This window comes from Pseudopipra pipra, chromosome 2 (assembly GCF_036250125.1).
Source record: "Pseudopipra pipra isolate bDixPip1 chromosome 2, bDixPip1.hap1, whole genome shotgun sequence".
Taxonomy (NCBI): Eukaryota; Metazoa; Chordata; class Aves; order Passeriformes; family Pipridae; genus Pseudopipra; species Pseudopipra pipra.
Genome location: NC_087550.1, coordinates 45,212,603 through 45,232,501, shown reverse-complemented (window position 1 = coordinate 45,232,501; position 19,899 = coordinate 45,212,603). Strand labels below are relative to the sequence as shown.

The 19,899-nt window shown below is 37.5% G+C and overlaps 1 protein-coding gene across 2 annotated transcripts in view; it reads left to right on the top strand.

Moving 5' to 3' along the window:
* Positions 1-19,296, top strand: part of XPO4 (exportin 4) — an 82,077-nt gene extending 62,781 nt beyond the window's left edge. The window contains exons 16-24 of one of the 2 annotated variants that reach the window (XR_010428272.1): positions 696-870; positions 1,970-2,263; positions 3,130-3,310; positions 4,843-4,961; positions 5,858-5,988; positions 6,790-6,907; positions 7,735-7,827; positions 11,064-12,973; positions 13,014-19,296. Coding sequence is in view for 1 of the 2 variants with exons in the window: in XM_064645327.1 (XP_064501397.1) it covers positions 696-870; positions 1,970-2,263; positions 3,130-3,310; positions 4,843-4,961; positions 5,858-5,988; positions 6,790-6,907; positions 7,735-7,827; positions 11,064-11,261 (1,309 nt within the window). In the remaining variant the exon portion in view is untranslated. Of the gene's footprint in view, positions 1-695; positions 871-1,969; positions 2,264-3,129; positions 3,311-4,842; positions 4,962-5,857; positions 5,989-6,789; positions 6,908-7,734; positions 7,828-11,063 lie in introns of both variants that reach the window. The other variant, XM_064645327.1, reaches the window with a different exon arrangement.
* The last annotated feature ends 603 nt before the right edge of the window (positions 19,297-19,899 follow it).

Sequence of the window (19,899 nt, the reverse complement as noted above, 5' to 3'; positions counted from 1 at the left end):
GTGCCTCACTCTTAAAGTGAGAAAGGAAAATTCTCCTGGTCTCCCCTCTTATTGCAAGGATTTTTGTGTTGTTAATTTTTGTTGATTAAGAGTTCAGATATTGGCTAACCCGGTATAAAATGTGTTTTTTAAACATATAATTTTTTTTTTTAAATCCAGGATTTCATGGATTCAGACAAATTACAGAAAGTTTTTTGTGGTATTGCATACTGTGAAGCAGGAAATTCATGAATGTTTTAATTCTCTGAAATTACATGCAATCATACATTCACAGTCTGATGAAAGATTGTTCTGAAGCTTGAGGATTTTAAATGCTTGAGGAATTTCCTTTTAAAAAAGATTTAAAACCCACAGGAGCCAGTTTTGGAATAAACTGCTTATTTTATCATGACATAATGAGACTAAGCTTTTAATCCATGCAATATGTCCATTAACTCTGTGTGTGTATATGTGCATAAAACTAAAGCACTTCCCTGCTTTTCTCCCATATGAATTGATCTATTTTCAGAGTATATGCTTTAGAAATCTTAGAGCTGCGGCATTAGTAAGATGAAAATCAAAAGGCAATTTAGCCTTAGAATAAAGGAATTTTTTTCAAAAAACCTAACAAACTTCTGACAACTGCTAGCAACCCGATGTGCTCTATTCATATAATTTTGTGAAATCCTTATTTAAATTGTTTTTCCCTCTTTTAGGGCAAACTTAGTCATTCAGTGTGAAAACTGGTGGAATTTAGCTAAACAGTTTGCAAGGCGAAGCCCTCCTCTTCACTATTTGTCCAGTTCTGTGCAGAGAACACTAATGAAAGCTTTAGTTTTAGGAGGTTTTGCTCATATGGATACAGAAACAAAGCAACAATACTGGACAGAGGTAAGCTGTTTTGATGCTTTTATTACCTCCATCTTAGCAAGCAGTACAACAAGTTAGGTTAGGGAAATTTATGGTGGCACAAAGTCAACTGATACAGCATATTTTTATTTTTAATATCTCACTAATTTTAAAACTTATTTTCTTTTTGAAGGTCAATAGTCATATGTCTTGTATCTAAATTGTATCTAAAACATCTCCACCTAAACAGAAACCTCTAATAATTAACTTGAAGCTTTGCAAAGCAAACTGGATAACAATATGCTTAAATGAGATTATTATAAAAGATACAATAATTTTCCTTGAAATGTACCATTTCTTCTTCTATTTTTAATTTGTTGGTGTTATGAATTATTTAGTTATTCACTTAATGATAACGACAGTAAGTAAAAAGCTAACGTGGAACATAACGAAGAGCCTTGACCAACTCTTTGTGCCCTGGCTCCATTAAAGCTCTGATATTTACTACCAGAAAGGTTGGTGCAAGAAAGTAGCTGAAATGTGATCAGGAGGCACCAGAGGAGTTTGTAAAGCATTGACCTTCTGAGAAAACCTGGCCTTTATTAGCAGAGATATGAAATTAGTGATTTAAGGTACGACTATAATGCACTGGAAGTAATTGGAAAAAACAATTATTTTTATGGAAGTTTTTAAATTGTTTCTAAACACAGCTGATGACAAAAGTGATTGTGCTATTTAGAATCATAATATGGTAACAATAACTGTGAATGTTAATCCTAATGCTTTCATTGTTAGCAATTTTTCCCCCTAATACTGCATTTGGAAGAGAACCAAATAGTGTGAGCCAGAGAAGGTCATTGCCATTGGTTTAAACACTACAAAATAACCTAAAATACTTATGGGGGTGCCATTTTGGAACCTGTGGGCAAGTAATGATGGATAATGAGAAGCACTAATCAGTACCACTTCAGCTTATGTTAATGTGGCAGACAATAACGTAACTGAGCCATTGGAAACTGGAAGTGATTGATTCTTGTACTGCCATGCCAAAAGCAACCCATGAGCTTGCCAAATTACTTGAACCTTACATTTCATATGGTAGTATGCATATCTTAATGCTCCTTTTCTAAAAAATTTCAAGGTTCTTCAGCCACTTCAGCAGCGATTCTTGAATGTGATAAACCAAGAAAACTTTCAGCAGATCTGTCAGGAGGAAGAAGTGAAACAGGAAATCACTGCTACATTAGAAGCACTCTGTGGCATTGCTGAGGCTACCCAGATTGATAATGTAGCAATTCTCTTCAATTTCCTAATGGACTTCCTTAATAATTGCATTGGATTAATGGAAGTATACAAAAACACACCAGAGACTGTTAATCTCATAATAGAAGTCTTTGTTGAAGTTGCACATAAACAAATTTGCTATCTTGGAGAGGTAAATACAACCAGAAGGGGAAGGAGGGAGAAGAGTGTTTGCGTGTGTGTGTGCATACAGTGCTATTCCTTAAACAAAATAAGGTGTGGTGATTTTTGTATAGAGAAAGAAAGAATATATGTTCACATCTGTTAAGGAATCCCTTTGTTTTAAAACATATGCTTGCAAAGATTAAAAGCAGGATATTTAGACTGTTCGTATACCAATAAATTTAAGCACAATTTATCACTAGTGTAACTCTGTGCATAGGTGGCAGAAGAGGACAATGTTGAGTACTTTTTTCTAACTGTATCAAACTTTTCGAAAGTCTGGTCTAGGAGAATTGCAGCACTGTGACAAATGTATATCAAAGAGACAGTGCTTTGGTCCTAGACAAAGCATTAATAGTAATACAAAGAAGTTAATAGTTAAAATAAATTTTGAGTCAGTGCAGTACGCTTACATCTTTGCACCATTGGCTAATTTTGCTATTACATCTAGAAGAGTTCCAACCTATTCCAAACTGGATATGCACAGTGTAGTGTGACTCGGAACTTCTGTAGCTGAAGTGTGTCCCCAAGGGATTTTGTTGGTAATCTAGTTTGTGAGAGTGGTGAGATGTGTCAGCCTGTCCTAAGCCACTCATCTGGTTTTTTTGTTAAGATTGAGAAATCGATAAAAGTAATGTTCTGCTGTTTCAATCAATAGTGTTCTGACTGTTTAAGGTGGCTGCTTCCTTGATGATTTTGTGTGCAATTGTTACAAAAAGTGGTCATATATTGAAATTAAAATCTTGAAGAATTGTCTGCCAAGTAATACCATCTTAAAACAAAGTGTGTCACTCTTAGCATATGGAAGTTTTCTTACTATGTAACATTGTTTTATAGGCCAAAGCCATGAACTTGTATGAGGCCTGCCTAACTCTGCTCCAGGTGTATTCTAAGAATAATTTAGGTCGACAACGGATAGATGTTACAGCAGAAGAAGACCAGTACCAGGATCTCCTTCTTATTATGGAGCTTCTCACTAATCTTCTATCAAAAGAATTCATAGATTTCAGTGATACAGGTATTAAGGAACTGGTAATTGCTAAACCACAACTTGTGTTCTAAACTGAAAGAACCATTGTGGGAAATGTGTTCAATCCACGTAAAGTGAAACCTGAAGTTTAGGCTTGACTAGATCAGGATATGGAAATTACTATTTAATGTGTCAGTAGCAAAGGAAGTACTTTCCCTAGTATTCTGGCATCTGAAAATGTTATTGCTCTCATAAAATAAATAGGGCATATATGAAACAGCTTGAAATTTGAATGTTGCAAGTCTGAACATGTAGTAGCAGCAGTTTTATAACTGAAAGCCCATAGCGAAGTTGGAGTAGTAAATTAGTGCAAGAGGGCAGGTGGATTGTCTTCTTAGTATAGGATTCAACTTCTGTGAACTGTTGAGATCATTAAAACTCCATCATGTTTGAGGGTCTTCTGTTTCCTCTTTCACAGAAGGTGTTTTATGGTTTGTGGGTGTAATTAAGGGTGCCTTTTTGTATCGCAGCCTGTTACTTTTTTACATGTATTTGCCACTTAAAATTGCAGTTCTCCTGAAGATCCTCTGCCAGTTCTAACTTAGCTGTTGTGCATTGCTTCTGAATAAGTGAAACCACATTTGCATAGTTCAGATCTCACCATGTCCTATACATCTTGTAGAGAAAAGAACATAGGCAGATTCAGTTTGATACCAGGCATGTTTTGATGTTGTTCATTGCTTTTCTGAGGTACATCTTAAAAGAGAGAACCTTGTGCTCCAAAATTCAGTGCTATTTCGTTCTGTTTTTTCACCCTGCATGCACAACACAAATACAGAACCAGATTTAGACTTTGTCCGTTGAATGGACAACCCAGTGCTATGTAACGTATTCTCTTTGAGATCTGGATGTTAATTGTGTGGAAAACACTGTAAAATACTTACCACAAAACTAAGTAATGTGAACAAAACCTAAATGTAATGCCCAGAGATTAAATGTTTTGCAAGTTGTCTGCATACTGCTGCTGACTCAATGCAGGAAGGTCACTGCCAGCTGATGGGAAATGTAGGTCTTGCCTGTAACTGGAGAAAACTTGGCAACATCCAAACTACAGAATTTTCTGTATTGACTCTCCTATTCTTTTTCTCCTTCTGTTTATAAAAGATATTAAAACATATGTAAATATAATATATATACACACACATATATTGTATAAAAATGCAGTAATACAAATTAATAATTTGTATTAACTGTCTGTGTGAAGGCATGAAGCAGCTATCACTAGAAACAAATGCAATGTTCTGTAATGGGAGGGAGCCCTCAGAGATCTGAAGCGTTCTAGTTTAGCATGCCATCTGGTACAAGTGATTATGAAATGCTTAGTCCTAGTGAATAAATATAGAGTGATGTGACAGCCTCCACTCACTAAGTTTCTATTTTAGTACAGTGCCTCATGTTTTTGTTCAGAGAGAGGGGAATAGTCCTATTTTTAAAAATGTCTTTACTATAAAGAAATAGGACTCTTCCTTCAATATGTTTAATCCTCCTTTTACACAAAATAGTTTTTGTCTTTTCTGTAGACGAAGTATTTAGAGGACATGAGCCTGGGCAAGCTACAAATAGATCTGTATCAGCAGCAGATGTTGTCTTATATGGGGTTAATCTAGTTCTGCCTCTGATGTCCCAAGATCTGCTGAAGGTAAGTATGTTTTTACACAGAGCTGCTAGAATATGAAAGCTTTATAGTAATGAGTTCCCAGAATTCATTCCTATATGCATTCTACCTCCATAAGTTGAGTTTTCTAGGCTTTATAAATGTAAGTAACTGTTCCATAGTTCTAGATATTGTTTGAAAATGTTATAAGCTGAGAAGATGTATATTTGAAGGTTCTAAACAAAACTTTTTTCTTCTAAAAGCAAGTGAGCAGATCCACAGCCAAACCTGAGATGTGGCTCACGGAATCCTTTTTCTGATAGTGTCAGAAATGTGATGGGAAGCATAAACAATTATATTAGTTAAAAGTAACTCTTTATTTTTACAGTACAAATGGCTTTCATATTGTCAACATCAACAGCTTGTCAGTAGAACAGTAAACAATGGGACGACAGCATTTCATTGGGTTGCAATGTGTTAATATTTTACTTTGAATCAGGGGAAGACTTCTGCGCATCTCAGTTGTCCCCTCCTTACATGCCTTCTCATCCAGTACACTTGCTGAGCGAGAGGGCTGTGTCCATTTTAGATGAAACAAGTCAAAGGATGTACCCTGGAAGCCCCTCTATTGTGCTCCAAATGCTCACAGGGGTTTTACCCCACAGAACTACATTTGTTAATGTATGAAGTAAAACTCTTAGAATTTGTGTAGAGCAGATACCAGACTCTCACCATCAACTGTTTAGCTTTAACAATCTTTTTTTATTGTACCGTAGTGTTTGCTAATAAAGTTGTAGCCATTCTAATGACTGAAGTTGCTTCCTAAAATTGTCTTTTCTTCTTCAGTGCAGAGCATCAGTCCTGTCTCTTTGTACAGTTGAACACTATGCCAGAAGAATTATATGATTAAATCTAAAAATACCATGTTTTTCTTTTGACAGTTTCCATCCCTGTGTAATCAATATTACAAATTAATCACTTTCATCTGTGAAATATTCCCTGAGAAAATTCCACAACTTCCAGAAGACCTCTTTAAGAGCCTAATGTACTCGCTGGAGTTAGGGATGTCATCGTATCCTTTATAGAATTTGGGAGTGTTTCAAAAAATCTAAGTTGCTATAAGCAACTATAAGAATATGTTAAAAAATCTCATTTTTTATCTTTTTTTTTTCCTTTTCTATCAGTATCTGTATCTATAATTGTATATTGATAACTGACTCTTACTCTGCTCTCTGGGGATTGACAGTTTCGCTGTAGTGTTTATTAGAGGTTCTCGTATTAGCTGAATTGCCTCTGACTTGTGCTTGGGGGCAGCCTTTAAGTAGTTTAGCATGTAAGTTTTTTCTGGCAGCCATTCCTGCCTGCTCCATTACTTCATTTCATAGTGTGTAACTTCATAAGCCTTCAGCTGGTATCCCAAAGCCATTCCTGAATTAGTTTCTCAGCTGGTAATGTAAAACATTGCTGCTGTTCTACTGGGCTGGCTCCAGAGCATTTCCTGTCAGGGTGCCAATGGGCTCTCCCTCTCATAATGAGAGTACCATTTTCTCTAATCTGTGGCACGTGTCAGAAACAGATGAGCTTGACCATAAGGGACTCTTTCTGAAAATGTTATGTCAGAGAGGGTTATGTTACCTTAGGGCCTGTAGCTAATAAAAGAAGGCAATGAAGTTGAATTCTTCTTCCCCCTCTTTTTCTAGTTGTTTGTTTGTTTGGGTTTCTTTTTATTTAATTTTTTTTATCAACAGCTTTATAGTGAAAAGAAACCTTGGAACATACAAGCATTTAAAATATTTTTATTTCTGTCACACCTGGGTAATTTTTTCACAATCTAATTGAAATCTGACTTTGATTCTTTAATGCCCATTATCAGAATGAGCTCAGAGGTTTGCCAGCTCTGTCTGGAGGCTGTAACACCATTAGCAGAACAGTGTGCAAAAGCACAAGAAACAGATTCAACTCTTTTTCTGGCAACAAGGCACTTTCTTAAGGTAAGGCATCTGTGTTTCCTGTTACTTTGGTTTTTTGAATCCAGAGGCCAGACAGTGATGAAATCCAGATTAATCAGGATCACACATACAGTAAGAAACAGCCTATTACCTAAAAAAAAAAAAAAAAAAAAGGCAGTTTAATAAGAAAGAGGGCATGAAGAACTGAAGATATTGGACTAGAGTACAAAGGAGGATGGAGGCGTAAAGGGAAGTAATCCCTTAATGCCAATAAACAAAAGACCTGAGCTTCTCAGAGTGCAATTTATATTTACCAATGCTCCACATGTGAGCACTCTTGAATAATTTTGTCTTTATGTATCTTCTAAGTTAACATAGCTTCGTGCCTTATTTCTAAATTTCCACTTAAAATTATAATACTGCTTTTATTAATCTGTCCCCTCTTTGACTTTCTGTGAGTCTCCAAAACTTGAGGAAAAAGTTCCATGTTTTATTCTGGAAGAGCAATGGCTTTTTTCATTATTTCTCTGGCATATCTGCAGCTTTTGGAGAAAAATACAAGAGGTGCCATTTCTCTCTGAAGAGCAGTTGATATAAATCAACAAAAGGTTTCAGTGCTTTAAGATATGAATGTAAGGTGTTAAGCCAAGACTTTACTTCTAAAAGAACTTGGCTTCCAAATTACTGGTACCTCAATTTAAAAAAAAAAAAAAAGGGGAGGGGGCAACAAAGCAAACAGCAACCTTGGATGCTTGTAAGTACATGTTCATTATTATTACCAGAAGTGAAGATGACTTTCAGCAGCATATGTTGATAAAGTAGAAAGTTAAGTTTACGCTTCTGCAACTACTTCTGTTTTGTGATTTCAGATGGTTTTTGATATGCTGGTACTTCAGAAGCACAATACAGAAATGACAACTGCAGCAGGTGAAGCATTCTACACATTAGTGTGTTTGCATCAGGTATGGCATTTAGACACACCCTGAAAAGAAGTAATTTGTTAAAGGAGAGTAGTTAATTACTGTGTGCCTGGTAAATCATAGAATCAGTTGGGTTGGAAGGAGGAACCCTCAGGTCTGTAGTCCAACTTCTTGCTCAAAGTGGAGTCAACTTTTAATTCAGATCAAGTTGCTCAGGACTTTCTCCAGCTGTGTTTTGAAAACCTCCAAGATGGATATTTCAAAGCCTTTTTAAGTGGCCCGTTAATCAAGTGCTTGATTATCCATATAATATGTTTATAGCACCTGCCAGACAGACTTGTTGACCCACCACTGGATTCATTCAAGTTCATCAATATCCTTAAGGAGCCCGAAACTAGACACAGTATTCCACATCTAATCTAACAAGTGCAGTGTAAAGACAAACAGTAAATACAGCCCAGTATGCAGTTAGTGTTCACTGCTGACAGGACACACAGCTGACTTGCTTAGCCTGCTGTCCCCAGGGCCTTCAGGCCCTTCTTTCAGCAGAATTGCTCCCCAGCCTGTCAGTTCCCGTTGGTATTGTTGCAGGCGGTTAGTCTGTGTCAGCTGCAGGACTTTGCATGTGTCCTTGTTGAGTTTTGTGAGTTTCCCGTCAGCTCATTCCTCCAGCCTGAGTAGGTGGCACTGAATGTCAGTCCTGCCCTTGAACGTACTGGCTGCATTCCCCAGTTGGATTTTATCTCAGACTTGAGGAGAGGGAATTTCCTCTCCTCATCCAGGTCACTGACTAAAACACTTAAAGGGACAAAGTCCAGATGAGAGCTCTGAGTGCTACTTGTAACCATCTTTCAGGTGGAATATGAGCCATTAACCTCAAGCCTTTATAGGCTGATGATAGAGGTGTGTTTTCACCCATGTAGCAGCCCACCCATTTAGACAAGAAAATCCCATCTTAGTTACAAGGATGTTGTGTGTGACTGCTAAAGAGTTGCTAACATCAGGCATCCACTGCTCTTTGCTTATCCACAGATGTAGTCATTTTGTCACAGAAGATACTTTGGTAAAGCATGATTTATCACTGGTAAATCCACACTGGCTGTTCTCAATCCTTTTCTCTTTCACATGCCCAGAGATAGCTTCCAGGAGTACTTCATAATTTTCTCAGTCATTCTAAGATGATAGAGAGCAGCCTTGTAATGATGTGAGCAAGCTTTCTGAACCTTGGATAGATTCTATCAGGTCTCATGAGCTTGTATGCATCAAGATTTCTCAAGAGATTACTGGGTTGATCCTCTTTACTATGGATAGTTCCTCTCCTCCTTGAACCCTGTCTCTAGTCACAAAGGTCTGGAAAAACCTGTCAGTGAAGACCAAGGCAAATAAAGCATTGATTAGTTCATCCTTACCTTTTGTCTACTATAATTAAACCAGCTGTTCCCATTCAGCAGCAGAACCCACATTTTCTGTATTCCTTCCTTTACTGTTAAAGTACTGGTAAAAGCTGCTTTTGTTGTCTTTGATGTCCCTTGCTAAATTCAGCTTTAGATGAACTTCATTTTTCTGTCATTGTTCCTATCCAGACAATGTTTCTACTTTCCTCCTTTGTAGCTGTCCCTGCTTCTATTTCCTGCATGTATTGTCCTTACACTGCAGTTCAGTCGTGAATTCCCTGCTTAGCTGAGTCGGTGTCCTTACATGTTTATATTGCTTTTGTCAGTATCTGGACAGGCCATTCTTGTGCTTAGAAGAGGTTGTCCTTAAAGACCTGTCAGCTCTCCTGAGCTTTTTGTTTCCAGAGCTCACTCCCACAGGATACCACCCACCAGTCTCTTGAATAAGGTGAAATCTGCTCTCATGATGTCCGGGTTCTGTACTTGGCTGGTAGCCCATCTGGTATTTGAGCAAATGTCAGAGAGATAATCTCTTTTAAGTCTGATCTGGAAACTTCCTCAAGTTGCTTGAAGATGACTCAGTCCACTAAAAGCCACTGGGGATTTGTAGCAAGATCCCACCATGATGTCATCTTTGTCACCTCTCCTCTGATCATCATCCATAAGCACTCAACTAGATTGTTGCCCTGTCTGTAGAAGAGCATCCTTAATTTGAGCTGTCCTTTCACAGAAGTGGCAAGCTTCTGTCATCTTCTTCTGTAAAGAGCCTCCGTCTGTCCCTTCGAACACTCCAGTCATGCCACCTGTCCCACCACATCTCAGTGCCTGCAGTGATGTTGCAGCTCTGTACCTGCACTTGGAGCTCTAGCTCAATCTGTTTCCAAAGCTGAATGTATTGCTACACAGACATTTGAGACTGGCCTCCTTTTATCATGTTTAATACTTTCCAATGAGCACCATTAAACCCATCACACTTTTTTGTGTTCTTAATACTCTGGGTCTCTGTCTTCTCACTCATCTGCAAGCTGTTACCGCCCCCAGCATACCCTTTAAAGCCCTTCCTGCCAGGTTGTCAAGCCTTTGGCAAAGATGTTCCTAAGCTGCTTTGTCCTAGGGATCCTCTCTCTTGCTAGCAACCTTATCCCTCAAAGAGGGACTCGTGATCATGTAAGACAAAAAGATCCTGTGATATCACCCACAGGTGGCAAATTCATGTTGTGTCTACCTCCACCCAACCCCTCACTGGCAGAATTTAAAGGAATGCCATTCTGGCTCCTGTGTCCTTCACCCATGCTCCCAGATCTCAGTCACTTTGGAATCGCTCCGGTTTTGTGTGCCCCTTGGCAGTGTCCTTCTAGTCATGTTTGACATGTTTCTTTGTCTCCTATTTCTGTCCAAGTAAGTATGACCGTAAGTAGGAAGCTCTTAGAAAGGAATCTAACCTCTCTATCCCAGAGAGGGGACCCTAGAAAATGGAGAACCTGTGGGAGGAGATGGTTGGTATGGCACACCAAACACAAGACAGGCATGAAAAAAGAGCAGTCCAGTTTGCAGGAATAAGCCTATGCTAAGAAAGAGCCAGAAGGCCCTTTGAGTGTGTACCTGAAATTGTCATCTTACTCTGCACTGCAAAGCACTGTACCTAGCTTTGAAGACTTCTTTAGCCTTACAAAAATACCCAGCCTGGATGAAGGACTTTATCTGGTTTGGAGGTAGATGAAAGGCTGTGGGGTCCATAGTTGCTGCTGGTACAGTAGTCAGTGAAACTGGCTAACAGGTGGAGAAGTATTGATGTGATTTTCTGTCACAACTTTTATTCTGGATCTTGTCCTGATGAGAGAAGTTGTATATACTATATCTTTTTTTTTTATGTTTATTTAACAGGCTGAATATTCAGAGCTAGTTGAAACATTGCTATCAACTCAGCAAGATCCAGTAATTTACCAGCGGTTAGCAGATGCCTTCAACAAACTTACTGCAAGCAGCACTCCTCCTACACTGGACCGTAAGCAGAAGATGGCCTTCTTAAAGAGTTTAGAAGAATTTATGGCAAATGTTGGTGGACTTCTCTGTGTAAAATAAACAACAAAACTCTATGCCTAACTTAGACCCTTTCTGCGAAATGCACTGAGAAATGCTGAATGCTGACTAAATCTTGTACCTGTCTCTGGGTTCTTTGCAGCCGTCTCAGATTCTAGAGAGCCTGGAAGTTTGAACATAACACAGTGGAATAGGAGAGGTCAACTTTGAATCAGCTTCTGCTATTATGTGTTAGCTGCAATCTGTCATACTTATGTGTGGGAGAGAATGAACAGAAAATTTGAATTTAATTTTTTTCCATATATGTGCAAACAGATATGGGCACAAGGAAAAATAAATACAGTGCCTTTCCCCCTGCACTGGTTTAAAATATGAGTGGTCATATAAACATACAGATTTCTTTTCTACCCAAAATCATGTTAGAGTGTGATGTAGATACATGTAAAGCTCTAAACAGTTTAGCTGATTTTAAGCTTTATTTTTCTTCTCTTTGAGTTTGTGTTCCAATGGGGAAGAAAAACCAAATGGCATTTTAACTTGTGTTCAGTTCTGTTTTTCTACATCAACCCAACATTGCATGTTTAATGCAATGCATGTTTTTACATTATGTTCTGCTGCCTAAAGTTCAAAGAAAAAAAGGTGTATATTTTTGTTCCCCTAAAATGAACTTTAGGAACTGTAGCCATTTCATTGCCTTAATTTAAAAGAAGAAAAAAGCTCATATACTTTAGGTAAGAAATATAAGGCAAGATTTAAGGCAAGATTTGACTCTTCAGAGTTGGTTTGGGATGTTGGCACTGAGCTGCTGTGTACGTGTCAGCCTTTCATGATGATGTGTCATTTTGGAATGAGTGTCTAATGCAAGGTTCGTGTGTAATTTTACTTTCAGTATCTGTTTTGATTCTTAAGGGGTTGCACGACACTGCAATGTATTTCTACACTGAACTGTTTGCTTAAGCAATAACAACCCAAAAGGTGTGAATTACCGACAAACTTTGTAAAGTTGGGGCATTAGCTAAAACAATTATGCTAGCACAGGGGCATCAGACCCTTTTACTCAAGGTTTGTGTTTGTTTGACTCCAGCAGGGAAAGGTAATTGGGGATGTCTACTGGTGTGGGAGATTTTTAGTTTTGCTGAATCTAGCTCCACTTCTGCAGAGCCCTCCCAGCTGCTCTGCTCTTGCTTGGTTTTTTGTATCAGCACTTTAGCTATTAGAATAGCAGAATATAGTGCCCTGATTATAGGGAACCAACAAGGCAGAGCTGCACATGAGTATGAAAGCAAGGCCTGCTTTTCTCCTGTCATGAGCCAGAGAAAACTGAAGCAAACACAAATGCTGCATGTCTAGTAAAATTATTTTTGTGGAAATACATGGAGGAAGAAGTGGGCCCTTCTGTTTAAGATTTCTGCTAGATTATGCTGTTGAATATTTCCTATGTGTTTTTTAAATTTATATAAAATGTACGGTATACATCTTTATATGGCAATGTGTAACTTCATGTTTGCAATTCTGTGGCGTTCTTCAGCTATTCATCTCAAAATTAGTCACAATAGCCGGAATTTTTAAAAGACACAAATCTCTAATACTGTGCTATAAGTGATCTAAGGCTCTAAGGCTTTTTTTTTTCCTTAAGTTAAATTCATATGTGTCTCGAGCATGGATCCACAAGGCCAAAAATGCCATCTCTTTATTATACTTTTCTCTTTTAATTGACGTGAAAACTAAGCAAGGGCAGATCTACACATTACGAAGTGACCATAAAACTTGTTAGATAATAATGTACCTTCGCAGCAAGTATTTTATTTCTAAGATATTTGCATAGTATTTTAGAACAGGAGGATTGCTCTCAATTTTTTCTTGAAACTCTAATGCATTTCTTTAAAGGATTTCTCGACTGTGCGCTTGCACAAAAGATAATGATCTTGGCAGATCCTTCTGTTTCAAACTGGCTGATATTTTTTTTTTTAGTTGTCTGGGATTTGCTATGGTTTTTGAAACTGCTTCTGGAGTTTTTCTGAGTTTGTACATTGGATGGGGCAGTGGTTCTGAAACCTCATTTTTTCCAGATGAAGGGCACTGAAGCCTGGGAACATAAGCAGCAGTAGGAGCTGCTAGTTTGTTATGATGTGCTCGGTGTCAAATACCTTGACCAAAGTCTTCAAAGACATCATAGCAAATACTTTCAATTTGTTTGGATCTGACTGAATAACTGATTTCACTAATTTCTTTTATACCTAGCTCTGTCACTATTGTTTCATAAATCTTAAAGCTGACTATTTAAAAATATTTATTAACTTAAAAATTTTGAAATCCTCTTGCATATTGTAATTGAGGAATTGGAGCACAAAATTGAGTTCATATTCAGGACAAAGTAATGTGCATACCCATTATTGTTCTAATCAGGCCCATTGTGTTGTAACAATCAGAGACACATAGCATCTTCTGAGTATCAAGTCTTGCTTAAGTATACCTACTTTTCAAAGACTAGTTTTGAAGGTTATTTAAGAATTTCCTTTTCCCTTCATTTAAAAACAATATTTTATGTTAAAGGGAAGCTGTCCTAGTAAGGGTTTGGGGTGTTTTTGTAATTTTCCTGCTTAAATGTTATACTTCCCTGTTTCTTAATTTTTCTTACATTCTCATATATTCAGCAGGGATCTTTCCATGCCATTTTGTGTTTCTTTTAGAGCACATTCTATGATGTCTCTGCTCAGTGACATCAGTGAAATTGGGAATAAGTTTTATTCATTCATACTCCTGCTGGCTTGGTGGCTGCTTCTATCTGAACTATTTGGCTTCTATATCCCTACTAAAAGAAAAAGATAAAAAAAAAAAAAGAAGTCCTTCAGTGATCTACACATCCAATTGCTATAAATCGGGATGTGGAAGTTCACTGAGGTCCACAGGAAAGACTCATAGACCATTTTTAATGAACACTGAGAGCTGGCTCCATAAAGTGTTCTTAAAGTTTTACAGCATCACTGCATTGATTTTTCCATTCACTGTGCAAAGTGAATAATGGTTCTAAAAATGCACCTGTTTCTTGAAGGAAAAAAAGGCAACTCAAACTGAATTATAAATGCTGCATGATATAATTGTAACTAATATATTTGTCTGGACTTCTCTTGCTAAAACAGATTATTGATCCAGTGTTTTCATTCTGAGAGCTAAAAATCAAGTAGCTTTCCCATTTTGCTATCTCCTTCCCATTGTAATAGTTCTAGTGCTGGCATAATAATTTTCTGTTGTTCAGCATAGCATTTTCGATGTTGACAAGCATGACCATCGAGTTCAATCATAAAATTCAAGACCTAGAAAGCACAGATGCGTAGGGACAGGCAGAAGTGCACTGCTACTTCCACATGAAAACTCCACTTTCACATGCATTTATGCCTTAATTAGCTTCATTGAATCACTACCAGAATCTGCTACTTTTTGCCCAGAGGTTTGTATTTCACTGTTTAGTGGTAAAGAGCTCACCTTTTTCTCAGGAACAAGAAACTTGCTTTCTCAGCATGTCCAAATCCTACTGGTTGAAAGTGGGGGGTTTGAACTGGAGTCATCTCTTTCATAGTGCATAGTGCTCACTAAAGCTCCAGTGTTTATCCGGGCAAATCCCTTTATGTCTAGGCCATGTAGTTCTAGAAAATAAGCTTGCTCAGAGCAGTCAGTTGTCCATTTAAAATATAAAATTCTTTAAAAGGGAAAGCAAATTCTAATTTGTGGTCTGTAAAACTATTAAAAGTACGAATTGCAGCATTTCTCTTGTAAAACACTTCAAGTAACTTCAGTTTTGGTTAAGTAATTACATAAGAGGGAGTGTTTGTTGTTTTTTTTAATGGAAGTAGCTTGATGAATATAAGCGCAGGAGTAGGAGCCAGGCTCCTCTAATTTTCTAATAAGTTTTTCTGCTGGATCCTCTGTGGCCATTGGCAAGTAGCTAGAACTGTGTTGTTGAAATAGCATTAACATCTGCCTACCTCACAGGGATGTTGTGAGGATTAGTTTATGCCTATAAAATCCTTTGAGGATCTGAGATGCTGTGTAAATATTATATACTTTAGTTTGTGAGGTGTAAGATTTACTGTAACGAGAACAGATTTTCATAATGATAAAGCCCAGGAGAGGCAGCAGTGGTGCAGTATTCCCCAGGACTGATCTACTGCAGTACAGGAATGCTTGTTGTAAATTGTCATTGTTTCAATTACAGCTGATTGAAATAGTGGCTTCTTCTTCAATAAGGTGAGATTCCCCACCAGTGTGCCTCAGTTCTGGTCTACACAGGGAGAGGACAGTTGTTGATTTATTCAGGCTTTGGTGCCTATACTTGTGACAAGTGCTGCTTGTGGTAGGGTTTTTTGTTTGGTTTGGTCTTGGTTTTTTTATACTTTTCTGCAAGGAACAAACACCATTCATTTCTACCATGTCTGTTCCAGTCTCTCAGTATAACCAAAGCCTAATGATAACAACTAAATTTAAGGAGCCATCTCTGCCCCCCCCCCCCCCCCCCCCGTAAATTTGCATTTAATATGAGTAGATTGTGCCCTTTTTACAGCAAATTAGATTAATGCTTTCTGGCACTGATCATGAAGCAAATCATGAAGTGTGTTTTGCTCTAGGGCCTTAAGCTCTCAGCTCTCTTATAAAACACTTTTTTCAATATGAGATTTCTTGGGGCCCTAGCAACTGAGATATCCCTGGCTTTCCCTTTCCCTCAGTGGGTTGAAATTGATTCTGTTTTTTCATTCCTTCCTTTTCCCCATTCTGCTTTTCCTGTCCTTTTGAGCCATTCTAAAGTTGATTTCGATGACCACTCCAACCTCAATAGAAAGATACTACCCATATGATTTTCCAATCTGTTACAGCTTGATACTTGAAATTGATAAAAACCTTTTTAGTAGCATTCCCCAGCATGTTTCAATCTCCCATTGAACCATTCTAGAATTTGTAATTATGAAAAAAAAATATTATCCTCTTTTATTTGTTCCCTTTGTGCAAAATAAGGAACCTCCATGCAGTGAACATGCAGTTTTAAGGCAATAAATGCTAGTACTGCTGTTGGTCAAGTGTGTAAATATTTTGAATGTATCATTCAGTACTGTGTTGAGTTTATATATTAAAAACACAGGGATTGAAGTGCTAGTTGATTTCAAGTATTGTTTTACCTGTACAGTTGAAGATATGAAGTTGCATAGAAGTATTTCACAATTTATTGCAATAAGACTTGGGAAATGGCTGTGTAATCAAGCCTTATCACAACTGATTTTTCAATTTTGAAATGATCACTTTGTGTATTTTTAAGATCCATAAGCAGGAGAAGGATCAAATTGTTTTCCACTAAAGACTTTTATTATTTTGTTTTGGCCATGTGTGATTTGTGTGTATTCTTGTTTAATATTTTTCTAAAATCTCATCTGTGTTGAATCCCTGAAATAGAAGTTGTTATAACTCCTTATGGTAGAAACAAAAATAGGAACATTATGAAACCTTGGGCTACACATTTTGCTCTTTGACTACAGTGAATGCACAGTAATTAGGTTAAAAGTTGATGGGGTAACTTTAATCTGCATCGGCACTTAAGGCATGAGTTTGTCCATCAACAGAAAAAAATGTGTGATTAGGGGTACAACAGGAGTATCTCACACTGGACTGCAATTACCAGAAATGGCCATGAATAAATATATAATCAAATTAATCTTCCCCCATCTTCCAAAAAAAATTTTTAACAGTGACCTTTCAGGTCACTATTATTGGTGAGTTTTGTCTACCCAGAAGGAATGATTTCTGGGTCTTTAATTTTGTGTGTGTGTTTCATCTAAACTGTTTCTGATGATATCTGGCACGGAAATGTTTTCCATGTAAGGGACATCAACAGTATGTTACTTCATGGATATCAGAAAAGTTCAGTTACAGGCAGCAATTCCTAATGTGCTATAAACTACAGTTATTTTCTATTGCTCCCTTCTTACTTCCATGCACCCACATCTTAAAAAAAAAAAAAAAAAAAGCTTCACAAATCCTGAAAGTAAAACTATGCGACAGGTATGGTGGTGACAGCTTGCTATATATCTTGGCTGTATGTAGCACTAGAATTTTACTGGTTTCAGAAGTAAAATTACTGCAGTTATATATTTATATTGGCATGGTTTAGTTTAGTGAACATTTTGGTGAAGGATGGAAACATTTAAGGTAATTTTGAGGAAATTCCTTAAAGCAGCTGGTAAGACTAACAGCAGCATAACTAAGCAGCCTTTCATGTAGAAAATGGAACTATTCTGATTTACCTTAAATACAAGGTCTGGAATAAACTTGAATGATTTGGGTACAAAGCCTTCATTCAGACTTGTCTGTCTAAGTGTACAAAACTCCATCAATTTTGCCTTTATGAAACTTAAATTTGCTTCAGTTGTGAGTGGTGGAGTTGTGGTGGGTTTTTTCCTTCAGTGATTTGCCATGTCTTACAAGCAGAAATGTAGGAAAGCTCAACCCTCCAAGTGGAATTTGTCTGGCCCGTCAGCTGAGGAGGAGGTCATACATGAACTGGAAGAGGGAAGGAGGAGGAGAAGAAATTAAAAACTTTGCAACGTTATCTGGAGAAAGAAAAACAAATCAAGCTACTCTACAAGAAGAAAAAGAAATTGATAATACAAGTGTTATCTCATAACTTTGTAACCCATAACATCTTGATAGGATTAATAAAAGCCTGCCGTTCCATCAACACGGTTGGGGAAAAGAGAAAGTGCTATTTTGGAATTTTGTGAAATGAAATGCAATATTATCAGTGTAAGTTTTGTTAATTAAATAATACATGCTTCTTTATTTTGGAAGACGTTCCAGACAAATCTGCATTTCCAAAGAGAACGCTGAAGTTACCGACTGTGACTGATACGTAATTCATTACTAGTTTTTCTCTTTTCTGTATTTGAATCTTATGGAACAGCTGTTTTCACCTTAACATCTATTAGATGGTATCACATTTGATTTTTCTGACATGCTGGTGCTTTTGCAAGTGAGAGTAGAGCAAAGTTGCGAGTGTCATGTACTTCCCTTTTTCTTTCCTTCTGTGTCTGGCCTACTGTTCATGGTTGTAAAGACATGTATGTTTGATTTGCTTTAACTTATTGTTTTGGATGCTGCAGTTTAGATTTGTGGCATATTCAAACTGCTTCCAGTTGCTGTGTTTGGCGTTTACTGAATGAAAGTCATCACTAGACTCCAGCACAAGTATTGATGTGAAAGCCTCACTCGTAACTCAGTTGTCAGCACATTTGCTTTAATTTTGGAACTGCACCGGTACTGGTAATGGTCTTTCATTCATTCAAATGATTGTTGTAACTCAGAAAAAAAACAAACCTGAGGCCCAAACCCCACCACCACACTGTGGAGTCTTTAGGAAGATCACTGATGTCCTCACACAAGGTCAACACTACTTTGGGGAAGGCTTATATTCTTCTGCCACTTTTAGGAAAGACTGTTCTTCTGAAGTACTTTTTGCCTGCTTTTAGGCTGTTATGCACTTTCACGATTTCTTAACAAACTACTGTTAAAATGTACTGTACCATGGATTTTGATAAGCGCACATGTATTTAAACAATTCGCTCAGCCTCAGGAAAGCTGGAAAAATCGGATACCTGTTTTGTATCTTGATTAAAATGTTTGCATTTGTAAATGCATCCCTTTAGATGGCCAGATAATATCTAGATCCTGTGAGTGTAACTATTTAAGATACCAGTATAGTCTGTAAAATGAGGACTGTAATTTTGCTTTAGGGACAGAGAAAAGGGTGTCCTCTTATTTTTCTTAGAGATATATATAGTCTGAATTGAAGTTTCAAAAGGAAAAAGCAGTAATAAACCCCATTTAGTGTTCAGGAAAAAAATGTTTTCTTTCTCAACACTATCTGATTTCTATTTTCTTTCTTCTCCTTAAAAAGTGTGTATGAAATAAGTGCAGAGGTATGTGCAGGAAAAACTGTAAAATCTGCTGCTGTACATGTTTGCTACTTGACTGCATTTTCTGTTCCACTTTAATTTTACTGGTTTTGCTAAATATATTTTATATATTTTCCTTCCTGCTTCTTGTGATGGCAGAGTGATTACATCTTTTGGGGGGAAAATCAAAAACAACCATAAGAAGGCTTTGGGGCCAGAAAATTCCATAAAGGTTGTATGTTACTGTATATCTCAGGACATTTTTTGAGACAACTGCATAAATCAGGAGCAATGGTAAAATCGATGGGGATATGAAAATGTACAAAGGTATAGATGCTGGTAATTCTGTTTCAGGGTTGTTGGTTTGGAGGTTCTTTTAAACATTTCTAAAATCCATTTAAAATGTCAGTACTAGATGCGAAAGAGTGACTTAAGTAGAGCATTTTTCAATCTGAAGATTTAGCCCTCTTTGTGGCCCCTGAATTACTTCCAAGGGATCCACAAAGCCAGGCAAAATAGAAGTCACAGGGATCATGTATCACTGTCATGTTTCTAAGACTTGCATCCCCATAGAGAAAGAGTTGCGAGTCTGTAAACTGTTTGAGGATGGAAACTCACTACTGTACTTGAATTCATGTAGCGACTGCAAGCTTTTAAGAGGCTGACTAACAGTCTGTCCTCCCGTGTGCCCCAAGGTCTCAGGAAGCTGTGATGCACCTGGCCTGCACAGCTACCCCATGGGGCTC